The sequence below is a fragment of the Anguilla anguilla genome, chromosome 10 (genome assembly GCF_013347855.1).
Source record: "Anguilla anguilla isolate fAngAng1 chromosome 10, fAngAng1.pri, whole genome shotgun sequence".
Taxonomy (NCBI): domain Eukaryota; kingdom Metazoa; phylum Chordata; class Actinopteri; order Anguilliformes; family Anguillidae; genus Anguilla; species Anguilla anguilla.
This window is the reverse complement of record NC_049210.1, coordinates 32,554,272-32,577,674: the sequence shown is the minus strand read 5'-3', so window position 1 is coordinate 32,577,674 and position 23,403 is coordinate 32,554,272. Positions and strand designations below refer to the sequence as shown.

At 42.2% G+C, this 23,403-nt stretch overlaps 1 protein-coding gene across 2 annotated transcripts in view; it reads left to right on the top strand.

The window, feature by feature from the left end:
* Positions 1–23,403, top strand: part of LOC118206716 (protein unc-13 homolog B-like) — a 163,222-nt gene that overhangs the window by 38,099 nt on the left and 101,720 nt on the right. Inside the window, exons 3-9 of one of the 2 annotated variants that reach the window (XM_035379732.1) lie at positions 2–101; positions 10,561–10,678; positions 11,510–11,633; positions 14,549–14,622; positions 16,122–16,176; positions 17,474–17,509; positions 20,756–20,975. In XM_035379732.1, coding sequence (XP_035235623.1) covers positions 2–101; positions 10,561–10,678; positions 11,510–11,633; positions 14,549–14,622; positions 16,122–16,176; positions 17,474–17,509; positions 20,756–20,975 — 727 coding nt within the window. The remainder of the gene's footprint in view (position 1; positions 102–10,560; positions 10,679–11,509; positions 11,634–14,548; positions 14,623–16,121; positions 16,177–17,473; positions 17,510–20,755; positions 20,976–23,403) is intronic. The other variant, XM_035379733.1, reaches the window with a different exon arrangement.

Here is a 23,403-nt window from a genome sequence, read left to right as displayed (position 1 = left end):
GATAAGTTCAATACTTACGTCACGCTGAAGGTGCAAAATGTCAAAAGCACAACCGTCACTGTACGTGGAGATCTGCCATGCTGGGAGCAAGACTTCATGTTGTAAGTACCATGCAGTTCTACCGCTAATGCTGTTGAGGGCAGCATTATCACTTAAGCAAAAATATATAAATAAATAAAATAAAATCTTTTTCCTGAATTTTTCTTTTTTTTTTTTTTTCCTTTTAGGCTTTTTCCTAAATAAATAAACTTCATAATATAATGTTTCTTTTGTGTCTGTTTCATTTGATTCAGTTTGAGGACATTGCAATTTAAAAACAATGTTTGGCAAGATGTAAAATCTTGCCAAACATTGTCATCTGATGCAGATGGGTACTTGATCACAGTGCATGTGGCTTTTAGCTATTGAACTGAAAGGCCTGTGCCACTTTACCTGGAATCTGGGGCAGTGTTTCCTAGACTAGAATTTTACAGAGGCCTTAATCCAATCTTCTGTGTCCAGCATCGGAAAATATATGCCTGCAATGGGTGTCCTGATGCAAAAACAATAAGAGGAGATGGAGAGAAACATAATGGGAGTGGCTCCCTTGTGGCTGCACTGGCATTGCTATGGGCGAACCAGGCCTTTCCTTTCATTGGCCCTTTCTCAGAACTATAGAAGGTTCTGGTGACCAATAGAGGTTTCTGGGGCTTCCAGGCTTCCTGGAAAGAGAGGATGCACCATGCTACCTGTGGTTTATTGTTATGAACTATCACCTTGATTTAGGGATAAGAATTACCTTAATCTGTAGACAAATTTAAATTATTACATTATAGTATATTTTATAGTTATCAGATTATTGTTTGAAAAATTGTGTCTCTGTCAAAATGCACTGCATCTATCACTCTCATGTAAACCCTAAATAAAAGCACACTATCTAAAGATAACTGGGTTTTTATACATTAATAGGGATTGTGGAGGATGTCTTTCTCTATCAAGTGAACCCTATAAAAACACACAATAATCCAAAGATAACTGGGTTTTTATACGTTAACATTAATGGGGATTGTGTGGTGGTTGAGCAGAGTGGTGTTTCGGCGTTTTGTTGCCATACTGCTCTTTAAGAGCCTGCAGACAGAGCCGTCTCCCTGTGCCACAGCTGTGTAGGGAGGGGTGGAGGGGAGGAGGGGGGAGGGGACTCTGGCTGAATCACCTCGCGGAGGGAGGGCGTGGAACAGCCCGGGCCTCCCCGCTGATGGATTCATTAGAGCGCTAGCAGCCGCGGCTAATAGACCAATTAAGCTCCGCGTGGCAGATTGGGACCGCGCCGTACCGGGTCGCCCAGCGAGGGAAAGACCTGCCGACGGGGCGGGAGATGAGAGACGGAGCAGCTTGATAGATCCCGATCTCCAATCCCCCCCCCCCCCCTCCCCAACCCGTGCCCCCGCCTCCCCCATTCGCATATTATTTAATAATAATGAGAAAATCATAGCATGTACTGTCGTCTGTTACCGCCTGCCTTCACTCCTAATAGCATAGCAATTTTTGTAATGGTCACTTTTTTTTTTTTTTTGCTTCACTATGTTCTTTCCTGTTCTTACATCCGATGGTGTGATTTTCGCAGTTCATTCAGTAATGAAAATCACATCAGGCTGGTCTTTTCTTTTCTGGTATTTTCTTTTACCAGGTAGGTCAGCTGAATTCAGTTCACTTTTTCCGTGACTACCTTGGGAATCATTGGAATTAGTGTGGGATTGTGTAGTCAATCAGGTGTAAGGAGTATGATAAGCTAGCCAGGTTTTGTGGGAATTTGATATGAACAGTGAAGATGACACTCTTACTCCAAAGTGGCATTGGATCTTTAATGACCACAATGAGTCACTTAAGAGGTTAACAAAGCATGTCATGTTGTTCAATTCTTAGTCGATTGTCCTGATTGCAGTTTAGAGAGGTGAATCTGCACATACATGTGCGTGTCAGCATCTGTGTCATGCTGAGTGGTGCTACAGTGAAGGCTCAAATGAGGGAACAGAATTTGCCAGAAGTAGTGGTTTGATGAACAGCATAATGGTCTGATGGCAACGGCACCAAAAGTGAAATGTTGTGTGTGAGGCACTTGGGTGACTAACTCGCAGAGGGGTGAGACAGTGTGCTGAGCTGCTAAAGAGTGTTAAGTTGTGTATGTGTGTGTGTATGTGCGTATGTGTGAATAGTGCAGTAAAGCAGTTTTAAGCTGATGGCCTCTTCTGTGGAGCAGTAGGGCAGTGCTCCACGTGTCAGGTGTTGGGTATTGGGTCAGGAGGGAGCTTCCCAGCTGCAAGATTAGTGTTGATCAAGGTAAGCCTTGGCCACAGTGTGGATTAGAGACAGCTTTATTCTAAGGAGGAACACGCACATGGTCCTCACTACCACAGAGGAAGAACGGACACATTGCCCTCACTACCACAGAGGAAGAGCACACACTTCCACTTCCTCTTCCACAGTGGAGAAACATGCACACGTTCCTCACTACCTCTGAGGAAGAAGAAAAACAGTCATCCCTTGTTGTGCCCGGGCAGATAGTCCTATCCTCTACATCTGCAAAGAATACCCATTAAACTGGGACACATGGTGGTACCCACTGACTATGAAGAACAGGTGCACTTTCATCCACACCCACAATGAAGAACAAACATTTGGTCATCCCCACCAAACCCTGTGTATATACTGTTATCCCCTGAGCCTTCTCTTAGTATAATACAGCCTTAACAGATGTATGTTTTTGAAGTGTGTCATTCATCAGGGTCTATAATATAACCCTCTTCTTTCTTTGTGTCAGATTCTCAGAATATCTTCTTGCTGGTGTTTTGCTTTTGTTTTAAACAAAGGGAAGTCTCTTGCGTGACTCTCTCTTCTGCTGCGGGGGCTCTGCATTTTTTAAAACTCGATTTGTTTCTGCAGACGCTCGTTTCAAGTGCCGTCATTCTTCTTCCATTGTGCTCCGTGGCAAAGGTGGATTGCTTGTCATACCGAGTTATCAACGAGCCTGTCGGTGTGCTCATTTGCACCAGAGAAATCCCTTTTCCTGCGGATGTTAGATTTCCTGCACCCCACTGCCAAAGGCCTGCCAGAAGCAAGAATCCTTCTGAAGATTTCTTGAGTATTTATCACAGCTGTTGCTTTTTGATTGTCCAAAAGTGAACATAGCACACAGAAGGACAGGTCTCCCTTCTTTAAGAATATTGCTTTAGCTAATAGGTTGCAACTTCTTAGGTTCATAAAATAAACCGCCAATATTTTCATAAATAATCATTTAAGAAATCTTTCATCTACTTTATTTTTTAACCCTAAGAAAGCAAAACCTGTTAGCCTGTGCAGTGTCCAAAGAAATATGAAAAATATATAATATTTTGTTGTGTCACACACAAGTGCTCTTGCTCTCAGTAAAATGTAAACTTCCTTCAGCTGTGTAGACGTAACTCGTCCCTGTTGTAATTTTTCCCTTGACGTTTACTGTATCTTTCCTGCGTCAGGAATATTGTTTAACTGCTGTACTGTTGCCTCCTTTAGACGGAGCTCCTTTGTTGTTCAGACAGGAAGCTACGGGGTTTTGTTTATGTTGTCATGTTGGCATTTACCTCTGCACATGGTTCTCACCGATAACAAAGAGAACATAACTGAGCAGAAAGCATTATGTAACATAAGTGGTGAGTTGTCACTACAATTGAGTACTCATGCACCCTGTCGTTTTTGGGTGGGGGTGGAGGTGATGAGGGGTATGGATCTTGAGCTGCCAGTGGGGACCTTTGTAGGCTGAAATGTCTCTGGCACTGCAGTTTGTGCAGCCTATGCAGAAGACTGACATCTGCCAGGATGAAGGGAGTGGGTGGAGGAAAGTGAGGAACAGAGGAATGGGAGGATAGAGAGTGAAGGATGGGATGCTGCTGACAAATTGGGGGGGGGGGGGGGGGGGGGCAGGCAGGGGCCTTGGGGGGCTGTTAGGTGCTGGTTGGCTGGTCCTCTTTAGGCACTGTTATGGGCCCCACGGTCTGGATTCTGTTAAACATTGTTCCAGTGTGTGGATGGGCCCCGTGGACTGAAATCCTGTAAAGCACTGTTCCAGTGTGTGGATGGGCCCCGTGGTCTGGTGTAAGTTAAGGCACTGTTCCAGTGTGTGAGTGGGCCCCGTGGTCTGGTTTCGAATCCGATTCCCACAGGGTGATGCACAATTGGATGTAGCATCATCCAGGGATTCAAGAGGAGCAGATATCTGTTCAGAAAGCAGATGTATCTCTTCTAACACCAGCGGGTGCTGCTGTCCTCTGTAGCAGAAGATCACATGCTCCATCAAACTTCAGATACCCCACTGACAGGCAACAGTCTTACTGTCCAAGTTGTGGAAGAGACAGAGACAGAAGTGGTCGGATCTGATCTACCCACTATCAGCAGAGCGTGATGAGATGCCCTTCTCTTTCGGGACTGAAGACCCCTTGCCGCACTTGTCCAAGTGCGAGGGGGTGCCGTCACTCTCTGTAACGGGCGCCCTATTCTGGCTCCCACCGCTGAGCTCCATTACTCTGCCATTTACGCTGCTGCTAATTAGCATCTCGATCAAACTCGCGCCGGCCTCCCTCCCCCGCCTTCCTGGCTCTAGGAGTCGAAAACCCTGCTGGACCAGGAGTTGAGTGCTTTTTCCCTCCCTCGGAATATTAAAAAGGGGACCCCTCCCTGTCTTCCCTTGCATCTCCATTTTCAGACCCCCCCTCACCCCCCCAAGTAGTCCGAGACCCTCCCCTCTGTGCTCTCAATGAAAAATGAATTCCCCTCCCTTCTGGATTTTTTTTTTCTCCCAGTTTATGGACTGTGTCTGTGTCTGTGGCCTTTGATAGGAAAGCCCTCATTTAACAAGGCTTCTTCCATCTGTACTGGAACCATATTCCGTCTCTCTCTGCAGTCTCACGGAGGGCCACAGAGATGACAGACAGCCTTTTTTTTATTATTCCGGGCTTTTGTTTCACACCCAAGCCATGGTTTACTGTTGTGACTTAAAAAATGCCTCCAGTGGAAGGCCAGTTGAGTACCTCCATAAATAGGAGACAATGCCGGGCTTCTGAACTGGAACAGAGGGCAGATGTTATTGAGCACCAGCCAAGGTGAAACCGAAAGGCACGGAATGGCGGTTATTTTCTGCCGGGCGTGGCTCACGGCCCTCACTTCCTCTACGCCAGGATCATCACAGCGGGGACTTTTACCTATACTCCTATTAACTATGAAATATGTCACATGTTCAGTGCTTTCAAAAAAAAAAGAATGAATAAAAAATAAGCAAAAGACCTCCAGGGAAATTCTTGGATCACGGGTCACATATGTGGGGAATGACGTCCTACGGTGTTCATGAATAATTCTTGCTGGTATTTATGGAACACAGGGATTCTGTGCAGTCCGTGGCCAGGCACAGGCAGTTAATTGGGGCAGTGCTCATTAGGTCCCCCCCAGAGCTCACTCCCGCTGCTTCTGACTGCTCCCGCTAGCCGGTGCGTTAAGAGTTAATGGGCTCTTGCAGTGTCTGTCGCCAGTGCTAGGCTAACAGAATGCAGCAATGCCCAATGGTATATGAACTTGTGATAAATATTATTGAATGATACACACGTCGCACAGAGAAAATTTTGTCTCGGGCGCAGGAATTTCACCTGGCAGCCTTGTGTTTGTGTGTGTGTGTGTGTGTGTGTGTGTGTGCATGCATGTGCGTGCGTGTGTATGCGTGTGTGTACGTGCATGTGTTTGTGTGTGTCTGACGGCCTGTGTGTGTGTATGTGTGTACTGTGTGTGTGTGTGTGTGTGTGTGTGTGTGTATGCATGCATGTGCGTGTGCATGTGTGCGTGGGTGCGTGTGTGTGTGGGTCTGTACAGTATGTGCATATGTGTGTGCGCATGCGTGTTTGTGTATATGCATGTGCGTGAGTGCATACAGTACGTCTGTGTGTGTGTGAATGAGAGCTAGGCTTGTACAGTAACTTCACAGTTGTAGGTTTGATTCCCTGGAGGGGCACTGCTGTTGTGCCCTTACCAAGGTACTTAAATCTGAATCACTGCAGTGAACAACCAGCAATGTTAGTCACTCCGGATAAGCCTGCCTGGTAAATGCCTGAAATGTAAATGTAAACTTTGTAATATTTATAGTGTGAGTTTTCTGGTGGTTTTGCCTGAGGGAATTTGTAATGTGACTAAATCAGGAGAAGTACTGAACTGAATTTGTGTGGTTTTCAGTTTTTTTATTTCCGCTGTGTTTTACGAACTGTCCCCACACGGCTGTATTGAGATTGGAAAGTACTACTGAAAGTACTACTGAAAGCGCGGAATGCATCAAGTGGGTTCCAGCCAGCTTTTGATATTGCCATATTGGGAATAGCTTATGGGTGTACGTGTTCAAGATCGGATATTGCAGTGGAAGTTGGGCTTTTGATTCATTTATCTATTTTTGCTTCATAATAACAAACCTCTCCATCACCGACATAAAAACCTTTGGATGAGAGTGCCAGACCTATCGCTTGTGTCTCACCATCAGAATTGGAATTTGACGTTAACTAGTTAACGTTAACCTAATGCATATCCATCTGTGTCATTCACATTTATTTCCATGACTTCCTGGATTGGCTCGTTTGTTTTGTTGGTCAATTAATACAATCTAATATTATTTGTTCTTCCATTTACTGTCAGTGCCACTTTTCTTCATTAGCAATAAGAAACATAATCAAATCTCTGTGGTTGTGTTGTCTGAGGTTTTAATGGTCTTTCTTAAAGTGGAATATTAAATGTCAGATGTTTGTGAGTGGTTCTGTCATTGAGTGATCCTCCCCGCCTTTCCTGGTGGATTATTTCCTGAATGTTTAAATAAAATTTTTATGCAGTTTTTGGTTTCATTTAGAGGAAAGGTTTTTTTTTTTGTGACCCTGTTTCTTTTTTTCAAAGCTTTATGAAAATGAAAGCTCTGTGGAAAACCTTTTAAAAAATTTGCATGAACAAATGGAGGAAGGGAACATGCTGTTTTTTAGTTTTACCAAGTTTTACCAAAAAACATGTTGTGGGTCAACCCACTTTGTCATCCCAACGTTAGTTCAGTTGGTAATTAAAAAAGCTGAATGTTATTGCATTTTAAACAGGCCCAGTAGATGATTAATATCTTGCCGCTCTGTATATCCATAGTAAAAGAGAAACTTGCCAGTGCTGAGTGTCCACTTAGCTGAGCTTGAACCTCCTCTTTGATATCTGTTAACACTCAGCATCTCTTAAGGGCCTGACTGTACTTTAAAACGTATTGAATTGCAATGTGTCATTAGCCAGAAAGATTACAAATGTGGTCAGTGGCTATCCATGCCTGTGAAACTCAACTGGTCATAATTAGCTGTAAGAACACTTAATTTCAGTGTGATACATCCTTGTATGGGTTGTGGGTGCAATCATGTAAAATTGTATGTAAAAAGAATAAATAAATAAAACGGTAACACTTTAGGTTATTCTGTGGACTGATGCTGAGTAGGACATTATCTGTGTTATAGGTCAACAGTTCAATATTATTAAACATGTTGTAAATACAGTATCAGGCAGTGCCTCTAGTGGTGATGTGTGGTATTGAAGGAGTTGTTAACACAGTGAGACGTTAGCCTTTTTTTTTTTCCCCCAAAGCTGCTTCTTGCAGCTTCAGCCGAAATCTAGAAAATGAAAATCCTGAATGATGTCTGCATCAGCAGACGCCTCCAAGGAGTCTTGGGAGTCGGACTGCTTATCGCATCGCTTTTCTTTATAGAGCCGTTTCCCTCGGTGACACCCCCAGTTTAGCGGTAGTCGCACAATTATTTATTTATATTTATGCATTTATCTGTGGACGGCAGCCCTCTGGCCTCATCTGGGGCAGGCATTGCAGCTTGTTATGACAACGCTCGTTAATTACCCATTGTTAATTAAGCGCTCGCTAACGCTCGTCAGCTCCGGCTCCTTCCCCTTTGTCTCGAACTAATTTCAAAGTGGATATGCAAATGAGACGCTGCACTCTGACGGCAGTCTGGAAATATGCTTTCAAGAACGCGTTTATTCCCCTCAAACTTTAGTGTGCTGCATTTAATTTGACGTTGAGAGGAGCCGCGCTCGCCACTTATTCATGATTGCTCCTGTGAGATCATGCTCAGAGAGGAAGGTTGAGAAACTCCGTGGTCCCTTAGCTCTGGCTTCATTTAATCACTTTCAGTGCCTGTCCTGATGTGTCTCTCCATCTTAATCTCCCCCTGTCAGCCTTTTATGAACACTCTACTCTGCAGACAGCGGGGTCTCAAATTAACTTTTTTTCTGCACCGGCCACTGTGGCAGGTAGATGAAATTTCTAGCTGCCACTCAGAGTTTTTACCTGCCACTCCTGAAAACAGTAGAATTACAGGCGCCGAGCCCTGATAACATCAGGGACTTCGCTTGCTCTCCTCGGAGGCTAGCTCCCGGCACACAGCTCGAAACATGCCTGTGCCCTCATCAGGACCCAACCAGTTGGGCCTTTCCCCTTTTTTCGCAGAACGCTCCATTTTTTTACCGAAGTACCTCTTTTTTTGCCGTCCCCTGGATCCTGAGATTCTTGGCTCTTTTATTCTGGAGGCTGAATTATTCCAGGAAAATGGAACACATTGTATGTTCCCACGCTAGCCTGTGACAAAAGCAAGCAACGTTGAGTGACGAGAGAGTGGGTAGACATGTTTGGGTGAGTGTTTTGATTGACATTCTTGATAACTGGCCAAATCCAACACCAGAGAGTGGAGTCTTGACTGTCGATCAAAGTGGCATAGCAACTGCGACTAGGGCCACCAGTTTGTGCCGGAGCACATCAAGGCAACATCACGGTCCTGCAGATTCCTTCTGTACAACATCAGAAGGATTGGACCATACCTGACTACGCACTCCACCCAGCTGCTTGTCCAGGCTACGGTGACCTCCCGCCTTGATTACTTCAACTCTCTCCTTGCAAGCCTGCCAGCTTGTGCCATACAGTCACTACAGATGATTCAAAATGCTGCTGCCCGACTCATCTACAACCTTCCCAAATTCTCCCACGCCACTCCTCTGCTGCGGTCACTCCACTGGCTACCAGTCGCTGCCAGGATCCGGTTCAAAGTCCTGACCCTCGCCTACACTGCAGCCAACAGGATGGCCCCTATCTACTTGCAGGACATGATTAGATTCTATACGCCTGCTGGACCACTCCGCTCTGCAGCAGCAGGTTGCCGTGTACCCCCTCCCACCCGAGTAAAGAGATCATAGAGCTTCTCCACCCTAGCTCCCCAGTGGTGGAATGAACTCCCTGTCCCTCTTCGAACCTCTCCTTCACTACCCATCTTCCGCCGTGGTCTGAAGACTCATCTCTTCAGACTATACTTGGACTACCACCAATCTGTATATCATTTCACTTTAAATCCCCCCCTTTCATAACACTCATTACATGTACCCCCATTCCAGCACGTTTTGGTCGTTTGTATTTGTCCTAATATTGTAGCTGGTTCTTCTGCCTAGTTGGCTTGGCAGAGGTTAGGTCAGAATAGTGTTCACTGTGTGAATTAAACTGTGTTCTTGGCTAGAAATAGCTATACAACATAGGTATTGTATCTTACTGAACCTGTGTTTTGTAGTTGTCCATGACCATGAAATGCACTTTTGTACGTCGCTTTGGATAGAAATGTCTGCCAAATAAATGTAATGTAATGTAATGTCTCTCCTTGTTGTCTTGCATGGTACTTCAGTCCTCTGCCAGCTAGAGGTCGCAATGGCCTCTTTGTCAAGCCCCATTTCAAACCATTGTCCCATTTTCACCACTTCACTAATTTAAGTTGATAAAGTAATTGCCACTATTTAAGCACAGATGATGACTGGCAGCTATGATTTCAAGCGACACACGTAAAATTCAATTTGATTACTTACTACCCTATTTTTAAGTTTTATTCAGGGGCATAATAGGTTTCATTAGAAGCATTATATAAATATTAAAAATTATAGCAGTTATATAACATTTAACTTGCAGAAAAAAGTTCAATAAAAAATAAATTCATGATTCAACTGATTAACTAATCATGGTCTTCAATCAAGACTTTAAGTAGATTCAGGTGTCTTAGTGCTGGGCTAAAACAAAAACCTGCTGCCACACTGGCATTTTAGATTAAATTGGAAACTAAAATTGGACACACTCAGCTAATGCTAAAGCTATCTGGCATCTGTCTCTGTCTCTGTCTCTGTGCAGTTTTCTAGTGCTGAGCACTCTGTGTGAGGTCTGTCTATGTATATGCCCTTAAACAGTGAACTCTAACTGTAAGGTCTGTGTTTGTGTGCCCTTGGGTAGTGCACACTAAATGTAATGTCTGTGTTTGTATGCTATGTATTTCAGTAGTGTGCACTATCTGTAAGTTCTGGGTTTGTATACTCTACCCTTGGGTAGTGCACACTAAATGTAAAGTCTGTGTTTGTATGCTATGTATTTCAGAAGTGTACACTATCTGTAAGTGCTGGGTTTGTATACTCTACCCTTGGGTAGTGCACACTAAATGTAAAGTGTTGTTTGTGTGTTCTGTGCTACAGCGAGATCAGTCGGCTGGACCTGGGGCTAATTGTGGAGGTTTGGAACAAGGGCCTGATCTGGGACACCATGGTCGGAACAGCCTGGATTCCCCTGGATACCATCCGCCAATCAGATGAGGTGAGGAACACACACACACACACACACACGCACATGCACACACACACTCACACACACATTGTTGTTTTGAGTTTGTGATGTACAGTGCAGTTATGTGCCAGACAGGCAGCCTGCGGGGCCTTCATTAACTGGCAAAATACACTGCGAGGCTCGTTAGAGAGTTCACTTATTAACGAGGCAGTGCTGAAGCGGTCACTGTTGTTACATTTCAGAGTGGAATTATATAATTAGTTTATTTGCTGAGAGCAGCAAAAATAAAAAAATAGATATTTATGTCTTGAAACCAATTGCTACTTTTATTTAATGCCTTCTTGAGGCTGTCCTTTTTGGGAACATCCTTCAGTGTGGTGGGATCTGGGTCTGACACACTACAGACACAGTTCAGCTTTTAACACATTAACACATTCTCTTAGACTTTTTTTTTACTTTACAGAGTTGTGTTTGTATGTGAGTATTCATGACCTGTGTGTATGCGTGTGCGTGTGTGCGCGTGCATGAGTGCATGTGTGTGTGCGTGCGTGTGTCAATGCGTGTCCATGCATTGTGTGTATAAGTGTGTGCGTCCTCATAGCTATACTAAACTGTTGAATCATCTCTCATTAGAAACACATATCACTGCTGATCTGCTCTGGGTTGTTAAGTGCCTTGTGGCGCACTGAGCTGTGCTCATGTTTGTACATCCGTAGAGTATGTGTATCTGTTTGCTGTGTTTATGTAATGCTTCATCTACCAGAAAGTCAAACAAGAACCAGTGAAATACAGTACAATGTCCCCTGTTTCTTAACCCCTCACTCTCTGTCTCTCTCTCCCCCTCTCTCTCTGCACGGTCAGGAGGGTCCGGGGGAGTGGACCTCTCTGGACTCGGAGGTTCTGATGAAGGCGGATGAGATATACGGCACCAAGAACCCCACCCCCCACCAGGTGCTGCTGGACACCAGGTTCGAGCTGCCCTTCGGTGAGCATCTTCCCCAGAGGCCCCTCCCCTTTACCTGTATGTCTGGAATGAGTGAGTGAGAGAGTGAGTGAGTATATATGTATATATATATATATATATATATATCAGGTCTTTTCACTTTTTCCTGGTGATAAGCTATTTTCATTTGGGCATTTAGGAGATTCTCTTATTCACCGGGACTTAACGGATTATAGTTTTTATGTTAATTCCATTCGTACAGCTGCGTTATATTTTATGCTGAAGCAATCAGGTTAAGTACCTTTTCGGGGGGGGGGCATGACAATATTGCCCCACCCGGGAATCAAAATTGCAACCTCTGCAAGCTCAATTGCCACGTCATTATACATTACTGTTGGCTGCAAACTCTGACCTTGCGACATGTTGGTATAGACATCTGCATGTATTTCAAGTAATACGGTGTGTACTACCTAGCGGAGTATTATTTCAACAGGTAATTATTATTAGGATTTCTATGTAAGCGCAAGATTTGCAAAGAGCTCACAGTGACTGGAAGATATTAGATTATTTTTTACAGACTCCTCCTTTGGGCCTCTCATTGCTGACTACAGCCCACAAACCAATAAGAGGCCACCTCACCCTCGAACTCTGACCACACACCAATCAGACAGCATCATTAACAGTAATCTTCCTCCTTTATCACTAAACTACATGCTTACTTGGTGTTTCGGTCGTGCTCCTTGACCGTGAAGCATAATCAAGGTTTATTTGTACTGTTTTAATATTGTGTCTTCTAATGTTTGCTTGTCTGTGGCAGGGCTCCTTTGAAAATGACCTCCCTGCATAAATAAAGGTCAAATAAAATACATTAAAATTTAATTGGTCTGTCCTGCTTTCATTATAGACCAATCTGATATGAGGAAACTGTGTGCGCAGTCACACGGGTTGGATAAGTCAGCTGTATTCACAAGGTTGTTTTATACAGACTCGAGTGTTTACTAAAGCTTATACGTACCTTTGGGGGTCGTGAATGAGTGACCCATCGGCTTCCAGTTTTCCCAACATTACCCCTGAATAATCAACTCAGGTATCTGTGCAAGATGAGGAAGTTATTTATTGATTTATTGGGGTCAGATGTATATAGCAGCTGTAAATGGAATGAGCTTTAAGACTACCAGTTCAAATCCACGGTGTCTTGCTTCGGGCAAATCCTTCAGCTTAACCTGAAACCACATCTGTAAATATCCACCAGGACAGCTGTGGGTAATGGATGCAGTGTAATAACATAAGAGAGGCATAATGTCAACAAGATGACATTCATCCCATCTTGGCTCACAATTTACTTTACATACTGGACAGTATCTGACACCCCAAAGGTCTCTGTTAGTATTCTTGGATATAAATGTGTATCTAATTATAATTTACATCGTTTGTTTTTTTTGGGGGGCGCCTATCAGTTAGATTAGTCTGGAACAGCGGAGATGGACGGCCATGCCCTTATAACAGGCCCTTCCCACCCATTTCCCTCCTCGGCTGACAGCCTCCGTGATTGCCCGTGGTTTGATTAATGGAAATGCCACGGGGCATTGAGACAGACTCCTCGGGACGGCAGACCGCGTGCCGTCGCCATTAATATGTAAACAAGCGGCGATGTACCAAAAACCCGCCGGGCTCCGGGGCAACTGGGAACCCACAGTAATTACGGCGTAATGCGGTTTGTGGGTTCCCTGACTCGGAAGTGCTGCGATTAGCAACGTCACTTTTTCTGGAGCCCCTGGGGAACATCTACCTGTGTGAGAGTCAGGGGCGCTAACTCTAACTCTTAAAGTTAAAATCATACATATTAAAAAAATTTTCCTGATGATTCATTTGAGAACTGTATCACAGTGTTACTATATACACAGTAAAATGTGCAGTGTTAAATCAACTCTTACAGAGTTTATATAAGTCCACTATGGCCGGTGTGAACACTGAACATTTTACTGTGTACACCTGAACCCTTATTTCCGAAGCATCACAGCATCAAGTAAAAGTGCTGGTCTAGGACAAGTTTTGCCTTTTAGCTTTTATTGGATATGATTAAGATGTAGTTACAGGACATCTGATCCTAGATCAGCTCTTCTACTCTGAGAAGCTTTGTGAATGCAGGTCCTGATATTTATTTTTCTGAAGTTCTCCAATGGATGCAAAAGCAGTACCGTGCCTAGCATTTTAATGTGGTACATGGTTAAATTCCCCTTCTCCATGCTGGTGCATCTACAAAATGTTCCAGTTCAATAATAATAATTTTTGAGAAATATTCCAATTTGATGGTACTTTCAGTGAGCCAAATTCCTGTGAATATGTTTTGGTAGCTGTCAAAAATCTGTGATTTTTAATGCCTGTTGGTACCCAGTAACCTTGGAATAGTAATTTGTGTCACGATATGGTGCATTATTTTTAAATAAAAAGTAAATTTGAAGAGCTTGTCTTCACTCTGGTTGTAATCCAGGCTGGCTGCCCCCATCAGCAAGGCACTATTATGAGAGGAGGGATTTTATGTAATACCTTCACCGTTATGAAGGTCTTTGTTGCCACAACTTAAACTTTAAAATTTCAATGTACATAGTTTAATGGATAATGAGCACAAGCTCATTTTCAGTCACCAGGGAAGGATGTTTGTGTTTGTCAGAGCAAAGCCTGACAATATCAACACTGGACATGGACACATTATAGTACTAGTGTGATTTTTTATTGTAATTGTTTCAAAATTAACTTATTTTACCCACTGACCATTGGAAGGTAATGTCTTCTTATACCACTAGTGAGACAATATCATGCAGAAATCAAACCTAGCCAATAACATGTCAATAACATAGCAATGCCCATAGAAATGTAATAGTCAAGGGAGTGGTGGGGTTGTAGGGTGCAGGAACAAAAATGAATGTGGCTGACTGCAATCCTAACTCCCTACTCAGATATCCCAGAAGAAGAAGCTCGGTACTGGACCAGGAAGTTAGAACGAATCAACACCATGCGGATTCACGATGAGGTAAGGGACCAGCATTTCCAATTTTGCTATGGTTCTGAGGTCACTACTGTAATCGCTGTGGTATTGACATTTAAATATGGTAAACAACTAAGAGTTCACTTCATTTTAAAGAGCTCTAAATGAAAAGTTCAAAATGTGAAGTTGCTGGGGATGGTCTAATCTGGGCTTTGAAAAGTACTCTGTGGACTTTAATGTTTCATGTCTGCCATCTAAGGGTGATCTAATGTTATTGCAACTCCTGATCCAAAATTCTGTACAATGCAATGTTTTAAAAAAAAGAAATTATTTTATCATTACTTTTATGCAGGGCCTAAATACAGCATCTAACATTTTTTTCATATTCTGGTCTGGCCATTATTGTGAATAGAAATTCACCACGAGTGAAGTTTTAGCCATCATAAGTGCCTTTAATCACAAGTCACTGTGTGAGAGTGCCTGTTAAGGACCTGAAGCTAAATTTAAATGCAATGAACTGTGCATATCATGTAACTCTTAGTGATGTCATACTTATAAAGAATTATAATTATGATTTCCCCAGCGTATAGGCAAACATGGCTGATACTGGGTTAATAAGATGACAGCAAAACAAAATGGCAGCTCCATATCAGGTGAACGTGATTAGCAGGCCCCCTGGTAGTTTGACTGGATCCAGGCGCATTAAAAAGGATTTAATTTTCAATCTGTGACAGTATCTGCTGCCTCTGTAACACTTACCTATGCCGGTGTCCTCCCTGTGATGTTACAAGTACACAGTGTCAGAAAGGACAGGATTGGGCATGCCAGTCTGAAAGCTTGTACGGTTTGAGTCGCTTTGTATTGAAGTGTCCTTAAATGACCGTCTTGCACCTGTCAACCATTTAATCAATATTCTGACTTGTTTTTTCCGGACTGTTTTTGATTATCTGGACACAGTGTCCATTCTATTCACTGGCAATGCACAAATGGAAGTAAACAAGAAGTGAAGTATTTCTAACAACCATGATTTATTTCAAAGCCACGCATTACTGTGTTTCTCCATTGTACCCATGGAGTGCAGCAGCTTAAAAACTAGTACTGGTACTTTTTTGAGCTTTCAAGCTGATCTGTGAAGATAGGGGAGAGGGATAATATATGTTCATTTCTGAATTACTCAGTGTTGATAGCTGTCGTTCTGTGCTAATCCGTTTGATTTTTCCTTTGGCTGTAATGCAATCAAAATCTCTCCTTTCTCCCGCAAATAAATTAAGGTGTTTGTCTTATGCTTTTATGAAATGCTGTTTGACAAGTTCTTTTTGGTGAAAAACGCTGAAAGCGTTAAATTGTGTTTTGAAGTGGGAATGAAAAAGAACTTGGATTTTAATTGTGAGTTCAAGTTAAGGTCAAATGTCGACAGGCCACTGTGCTCTTGAATCAGCATGTGCCTCCATCCCCTCTCCCTAATTATGGGTCATTTTCTTGTCGTTTCTGTCTTCTGTTTTCTCCGTCCCTCCACATCACCCCCCTCTCTTGTTCCCCTGCAGTACCCTTTGCATGATGATCAGCGAAGACGTCTGCCGCCTGTGCCGTCCCAGTGCTGTAAGTATAACCCGCATCGCCTCAATAGCACTGGGGTTCCCTGTTCCTGTGTCTATCTTTGTGCCAAAAACAGACACCTTCAGACCTCAAGGTTCACCAGGACTCCTGTGTGTGTGGCCAATACCAGGCCTGCTTGGTCTGATGGTGAAAAATGATTGGTTCTGAGTAAAATAGATTTTTACTGATCAATTAAAACTGCAGTAACCATGTGACCTTTGGAAGTTGGAGGTGCCAGCTTCTTTGCTATAGGAGAATTGGAAGAATAGTTTATTAAAGTGCAGAGGGTGTGAGGAAATGGGTTTCCTGTGATCATCACATGCTTTCCTCCGTTCCCTCTGGTTTGTGTTTACTTACATTACTGTCCTATGAGTTTCAATGTATTTTCATTTATATAATTTGGATATGTGTGCTTTACCCACCATACAGAGAGAAAGGGAGAGGGAGAGAGGGAAAATGAGGGAGGGGGAGAGGGAGAGAGAGGGTGAGGGAGAATATTCATTATGTTTTGTGGCATGGTTCATGTTTACCACTAGATGGCAGAATCTAATCATCTTTCTGATTGTTCAACCGATCAAGTCTGGATCTAACTGCTGTCTCATTCCCTTCGTATTCAGTCTTCATTGTTTCAATGGTACTTTTTTGTGCTATCTCTTCAACTTCCACTGTCATCCTTCAAATTATTTCAGAAGCTGCATTGACTTTTATATCACAATGTCAACATTGGAATACATAGTTGAGCTGTATAAAGGAAAAACAAGCATGCATGTGGCTATGATTTTAATGTGGCGATATTAGTTTTGATGACTTTTGGTTAAGAAGTTGGCAAACAACATGTCACAAACAGCCAAGTCTTAAGGCAGTGCTTCCTTTGGTCATTTTGGTAATATATTAAATCATGTTCTTCTGTGCCTTATCTAGAAATCTACTGAGCCTGTGATAGGCAAAAATTCACCAAAATGTATCTTCTCATTCATAATACATTCCAAGGGAATTTGCGTATAAACTATATTCAAAATGATAGAGGGGTCGGTTGCTTTACAGATAACCTGTATAAATCAAACAGACAAAGAGGTGAGAATCCAGTATTATATATGGAATGCATACCAGCAACTACATGCTTCAAATACATGCATATGAAATGCTATTGAAATGTCTGTACTCGGCTAACCCACATCAACTAGAGGAAATGCAGTTGTGATGTTGTCACAATAATCACCCTTACCTTATTTTCACAGGTACATTTGAAAGATTTTGTATTTTTACCTTTGTTGTCTGCTAATGTTTGCACCCATGCCAGGCAATTGGGCTTATTTTGGATGGAGCGACCAACAGAGTATGTACCACGGTTCCTGTATTTTTCTTTCGCTGTTTTTATTTGGACATTTCCTTCTGCTATTTGTGACAGGTGCATGTTATGGTCTTTTCACACCAGTGAGGATATTCATGTGTGTACTCTGCCTCTCATTCACTGTCTCTACATCGCCACATTTATCATCCCGTTTTGGCTTCTGTCACTCTCTGTCACTCTCTCTGTCTCAGGCTGGCCCTGAAGCACCAGGCCACAGGGGTCAGAAAGCAGTGCTTTGTCACCCTCAAACTGGGTGAAGTTATGGCTGCATTGAACAAATTACAGCCTGTGATTGGTAGCACAAAGTAGCACCCAATATGTGGTTTATAAAGCATCATTGTCCCATACCCATCAGAGCTGTTTGGAACAACCTCCCCAGCTTGCCTCAAGGAGTTGTGAACCACATATTTTCCATTATTTTACTGTAACTTATTATTTAGTCTTTAGCCTCCTGTAGAGGCATGTAGCCAGATTAGGGGTGGGCATTCACAGTCATCAGCAGATAGCTTAGTAATCAAAGGGGCATGTATCCATTCTTTTAGAACGTAATTTAGGGCTACAGTAAATGCGGTCATTAGCCATTTGAAAAGCAGCTGTAATTACTGACTGTTCTGTGAACTATAAGACAAAAAAAGCTTTTTAAAAAAAATTAAAAAAAAGCAGTCACATTGCAGCATCAGTGTGACATTATCAGCAAGAAGAGAACAGAGGTGACACGAGGTCCCATTTTAAAGATTCTGGATTTTTTTTTTTTTTTTGAAGCCTAAAAGACCATTGTAATACATTACTCTGGATTCCATCAAAATGGGTCCTTGACCTTTCTTTGCAAGGATTACTTTTGTCATTGTGCATTAAAATTTTTCTGTCGGTCCAGAAAAAGTAACATTTGCATTTAATTGACTGTTAATCGAAAGTTAAGGGCATATGCTGATTGAGTTCAAGAGAAGATGCTGTTTAAAAAATCCCTTCATTTTTCTCTTCCAGTTCTTTTCCCGTTGTGACTTTAAACTTGTTGCTCAGGTATCTATACCCCACTCAAGCAGCCCCAGGGTTCATTAGCAGTGCATTAAATAAAGCTAAAGCCAGTTACTGTCTTTGACGAACGTGTGTTCCTCGGAGACGGGAATGTACCTCTACCATCAGTGTCTGGAACGACTGGGACCAAGAGGTCATTTCAGAGAAGTCATCTGTGAAATGGCACTTAAGACTATTCCAGGGAACTGTACATTTGCTGACGCATGCCAAGAGCCTTTTCAGAGAAAAGGCCATTGTTAAAAGTGTACAAAGAGGTCACTCATAGAAAATACATTTTTTTTTTTTTTTAACAAATGCAACTAGTGGGCATTTCAGAAGAGAAAAGCTGTAGCAACTGGGTGGATAATACATCTGAAAATTTAAACCAAGTAATGTTTCTATGACAGACGCTTTTTTTTTATATATATAGATTTGCAACAACAGAGACTCAGGGAAAAAGATAATTTTTTTTTTTAAGTATAAGTATTTTTTTTAAGTACGTCGCTTTGGATAAAAGCGTCTGCCAAATGAATGTAATGTAATGTAATAAGGCTTTCCAGGCGCTCAGACTATAACTGAAATTATTTGCGGACAGGCATCTTCAGTTCATACACACCGGTACTCCTGTACTGTGTCATGAGATTCATATTCTGCTCTTTTCACAATCATGTACCGTGTTTCCATGCTGTGTCATTCTTCATTTGCTAGGGAATCCATCCAGAGGCTTATGCGCATGAATATTTGAAATATTTACCAAGGTGAGAGAGTACTGCCCATCCCAGAGACATACCCTAAACAGATAGGGATTTGGGTTGTGTTAATACAAGCACCAGGACTCTAGAAATGTGTGTGTGCTTACATGCTTGGAAATTCCAAAGAATACAGAAAAACCATCAGACAAGGTAACAATAAGATTTACCGTGATTATGCTGCATTTTGATACCCAAACTATAATTACCTATAACATCTTGACCATTTGAAAATAACAAAATACACTTTTGCTAGTATTTTAATCTTGAAGCATTCTACTGCTACAGAAGGGGTTAATAGTCCAAAAATAAAAATAAACGTAAACACATTGTCATTATGTATGTTCTGGTTTCATTTGGAATGTAGCCTATTCATTATTACTGAATTATGCTTAAATAAACTTGTTTATATATGTACTGTAACTTTATGACCTAATAGATTTTTAACTATTTGACTGTACTTTTGTTTGCTGACAGTTAAGTATTTTTTATCATAAACATATGTTCTACATTTCTGCAAACACACAGTTGTGTAAGCAACCATTGTCCTTGGAGACGTCAAGAAAAGTAGTTTCAATATTTGCTACCAGGGATGAATAGCATTCAGGAATTATTTGTTAGATAATTAACAATTAATACTTCCCGAATTCACTTACACTGACGTGCAAAATTAACTCCAAGTCTAAAGGAGGAGCTATTTCAATGGATCGAGTGGTTTCCCTACTTTACGGTCCAAAGGTGATACATGTGATACATCTTTCACAGGCCTTGGTAAATAAGAAATGGATGTGTGTGTGTATGTTTGCCTTTATGTTGTGTTTTTTTAAATGTTATTTTACATATGTATGTACCTTATTTATTATTGAAATCATTGGAAATATTAATCTTTCTTTTTGGAAAATGAATTATAGATTTTGCCTGGACCTTGACTAAAATGTGTAATTATTAAATGTTCTTACACACAGCAATATGAAAATCAAACTTAGTAAATGAGAACTATTATTAACTACTAAAGAATTGATGATGGCCATTTTCATTTTTTATTTATTATTGAACGGATGGAATCGTCCAAGTTCTAAAATTCAATGTCTTTTTTGCATTTGAAACATAAAATTCAATATTTAATAATTTTAAAAGAATGGTTTCTACGGCAAAATCTTACTTATTGCATTATATGTTTTATTTATAAATGACTTCATTTATGTTTGAGAAGATTCGTGGTTTTGGTTTTTTGGCCTGGAAGCCCAAGAAGGTTGGTTTCAGGGGATCTTTCAGCATGGACCATCACAGGAAAGGAAGATGAACAAGGCTTGAACCAGTAGCTTTTGAGGCACCTCAGGAAGATCAAACCTTTCAAAGCCCTCTACATTACACCTGTTCCCTGTTTTCTCCCTCCCTGAATCCTCCAGATCGAACCACCGGGACCCTTTCCGTGTTTTAAAGCATGTGCTGTTTCCCTTGTCCACAGCTTTGGATGACCACGACAGTGCGGTAGATGACCGGGACAGTGACTACCGCAGTGAGACAAACAGTCTGCCCCCGAGGTACCACACTACAGCCCAGCCCAACTCCTCAATGCACCAGTATCCCATGGGCCGCCGGCTCCCCCACCAGGCCTTCTCCAGGGAGTCTGCCACCGACTCCATGCAGAGCTATGACATGGAGTGTAGGGAACCCCAGGGCACCAGGTATGAGGACGCACGTGCGCACACGCACACGCGCAACCACACAAACGCTCGCGAGTCAAACTTTGGCTCTGTACATGTCTGTATAAGAATAATCCTCAGCATTCTTATTTAAATCTCAGGTAAATGTATTTGCACTAATGCTTGCATATTTTAGTAATGTGTTGCTAATGTGTGAGTATGTATACTATGAATGTGCAGAGCATAATAACGAAATCCTACATACACTATAAATGACACGTCCTCAATCAAAATCAACTGACTTTGCATTAGACCAAGCAAAGTTTGTGCTCTAAACAGAATTATTCTAATATTTGAGATGGCAGGTGTACAGTTCTGCCTTTCAGCTATTATGTTGCTCTGAATTGCAGCGCTACTTTAATCTAATTTTCTCTCATCTGAAGGCAGGAGCTTCCTTCAGATGTTTAAACAGTTTTTTTTAAATGCTGATTTATAGTGACAATTTTAGCCCCTTTAGTTTTTAACATCAGGAAGTTGATTACCAAAATCATTACAGGGTTGATTTTGCATCCTTCCTCACACCCTGTCTATTCAGAAGCAGAGAAGCCAATATTATGTGTGAGCTCCACAACACAAAAGAAGTTGTGATGACATTCATAGCCAGTGAGAGAACCGTGCTGTGCACACTGAGAGCCATTCAATTTCCCTCAATTTATCTCAAACCGAGAATGATGCACAAGTTAAAAACATGGGGAGGGTAATCCCATTGCAGCCTGTGATGCATTTAGGCTGCACTGTAGGCCTAGGATCAGGGGTCTAAATCAGAAGAGGATGGATATCACAGGCACTGCAGTGAGTGTTTGAAATGGAATAGAAATGAAACCCATGGCTTATTGCTGTTGGGTTCCAGATTGTTTTAACCCTAAAGCATTTCTCGCTGTTTATAGTGGGCGTGTATTAAAAATCAAGAATGTAACAGCTCTTTATAGAGTTTTGTTAAACTAGTAACATATTTTTCTATGTGATTTATTTATAGTTTCATATTTTATAAATACATTCTCACTCTCCTGTTTTCCTTTTCTCTATCTGCACTCACACAAGCACACAGACACACTCACTTATGCTAACTCTAATGCATGTTATCAGTGTGCCTTGTTTCAACTTCACAGATTAGTCTCTTTAGGGATATTTTCTTTGTGTCTAAGAGCAATTAAATTGTTGACATTGTTTTGTCGTAATGTTGACATTGTTCATTTTATTCTTTTATTAATTTACCATCATATTTTTTTATAAACTCCAATGTTGCTTGTTCTTTGTGCCCACTCTTTTTTTGTCTTTCTTCCTTTCTCAAACCTGTCCCTTTCATTCCCTTGTCTCAATTTTAACTATGAATTTACATTGGAATAAGACCTCCAAATAGCAGAGGCAGGGTTCAGATAATCCCTGTAGATTCAGGCATGGGTGTGGAGGACTGGGAAAGCAAGTACAAAGTATCGGGAAACATACTGGATGATGAGTTTGACCTGGAGGAGGAACAATGGGAGGATGATGAGGACAGCAAGAGTGTTGTTGACCACATAGCCAGCGTTCAGTCTGAGCGCAGACGCAGCTGCTTCTATCAGACGGTGGAGTGTGACAGAATGTCTCCTGACACAGAACAGCATGACGCTGTGAACAGTCAGAGGAAAAAGAGACACCGCTCCCATGGGATACGCAGAGGGGACGTGCGGTTAGTCTACAAGGAGGCTGGGAGCTTTGAGGACAAAACGTCCCCTCCTGAAATCTCCATCATCCCCACCGCCCAGCACTTCCAGCAGTACAGGGAGGAACAAGCACTGCAGCAGTTGGCCAGGTTGGAGGAACAGGTGGAGAAGAAGACTTCTCAATATCATCATTGGAAGGAGGAGCTGATCTATAAGACCAGGATGTGGGCTAAAAATAATCTGGAGAGTGCCCTGGAAAACTATGCTGCGTTTCAAGAGCAAGAGGCCGCCAGAGAGGAAGAGGAGGCCCGGCTGAGGGCAAGGACTGAATATGACTCCAATGGCTCAGATGAACTGCAGTACTCCATAGGCTCTGAAGAGGAGCTGGACCAGGACACTTACATGCCAGACTCTGTTCATACTGAAGATGAAAGTTACTACAGTCAAAGCCAATATACCTCCTATTATGAGGGATACCCAGAGCAACCTCAGGTCTACTGGGACAATACCAGTGTCAAGGATAAAGAAGGAGGCAAGGGTCCTGAGGTCATACTGTCTCCGGTGGGGGAGCCAAATGAGTACTTGGACACCATGGATGAGCTCAAGAATCTGGTAGACAGTGTATCTGAGTACTTAGCTGTGAAAGAGGAGGAGATCAGCAAATATGAGTCTCTGCCAAAAGGGGGCAAGTCCAGACTGTTACCTCAGGGCAGTTTAAAACCGGAACCTGGCAATGAGGACCAGAGAAAAGAAGAGAGCTATAAAGT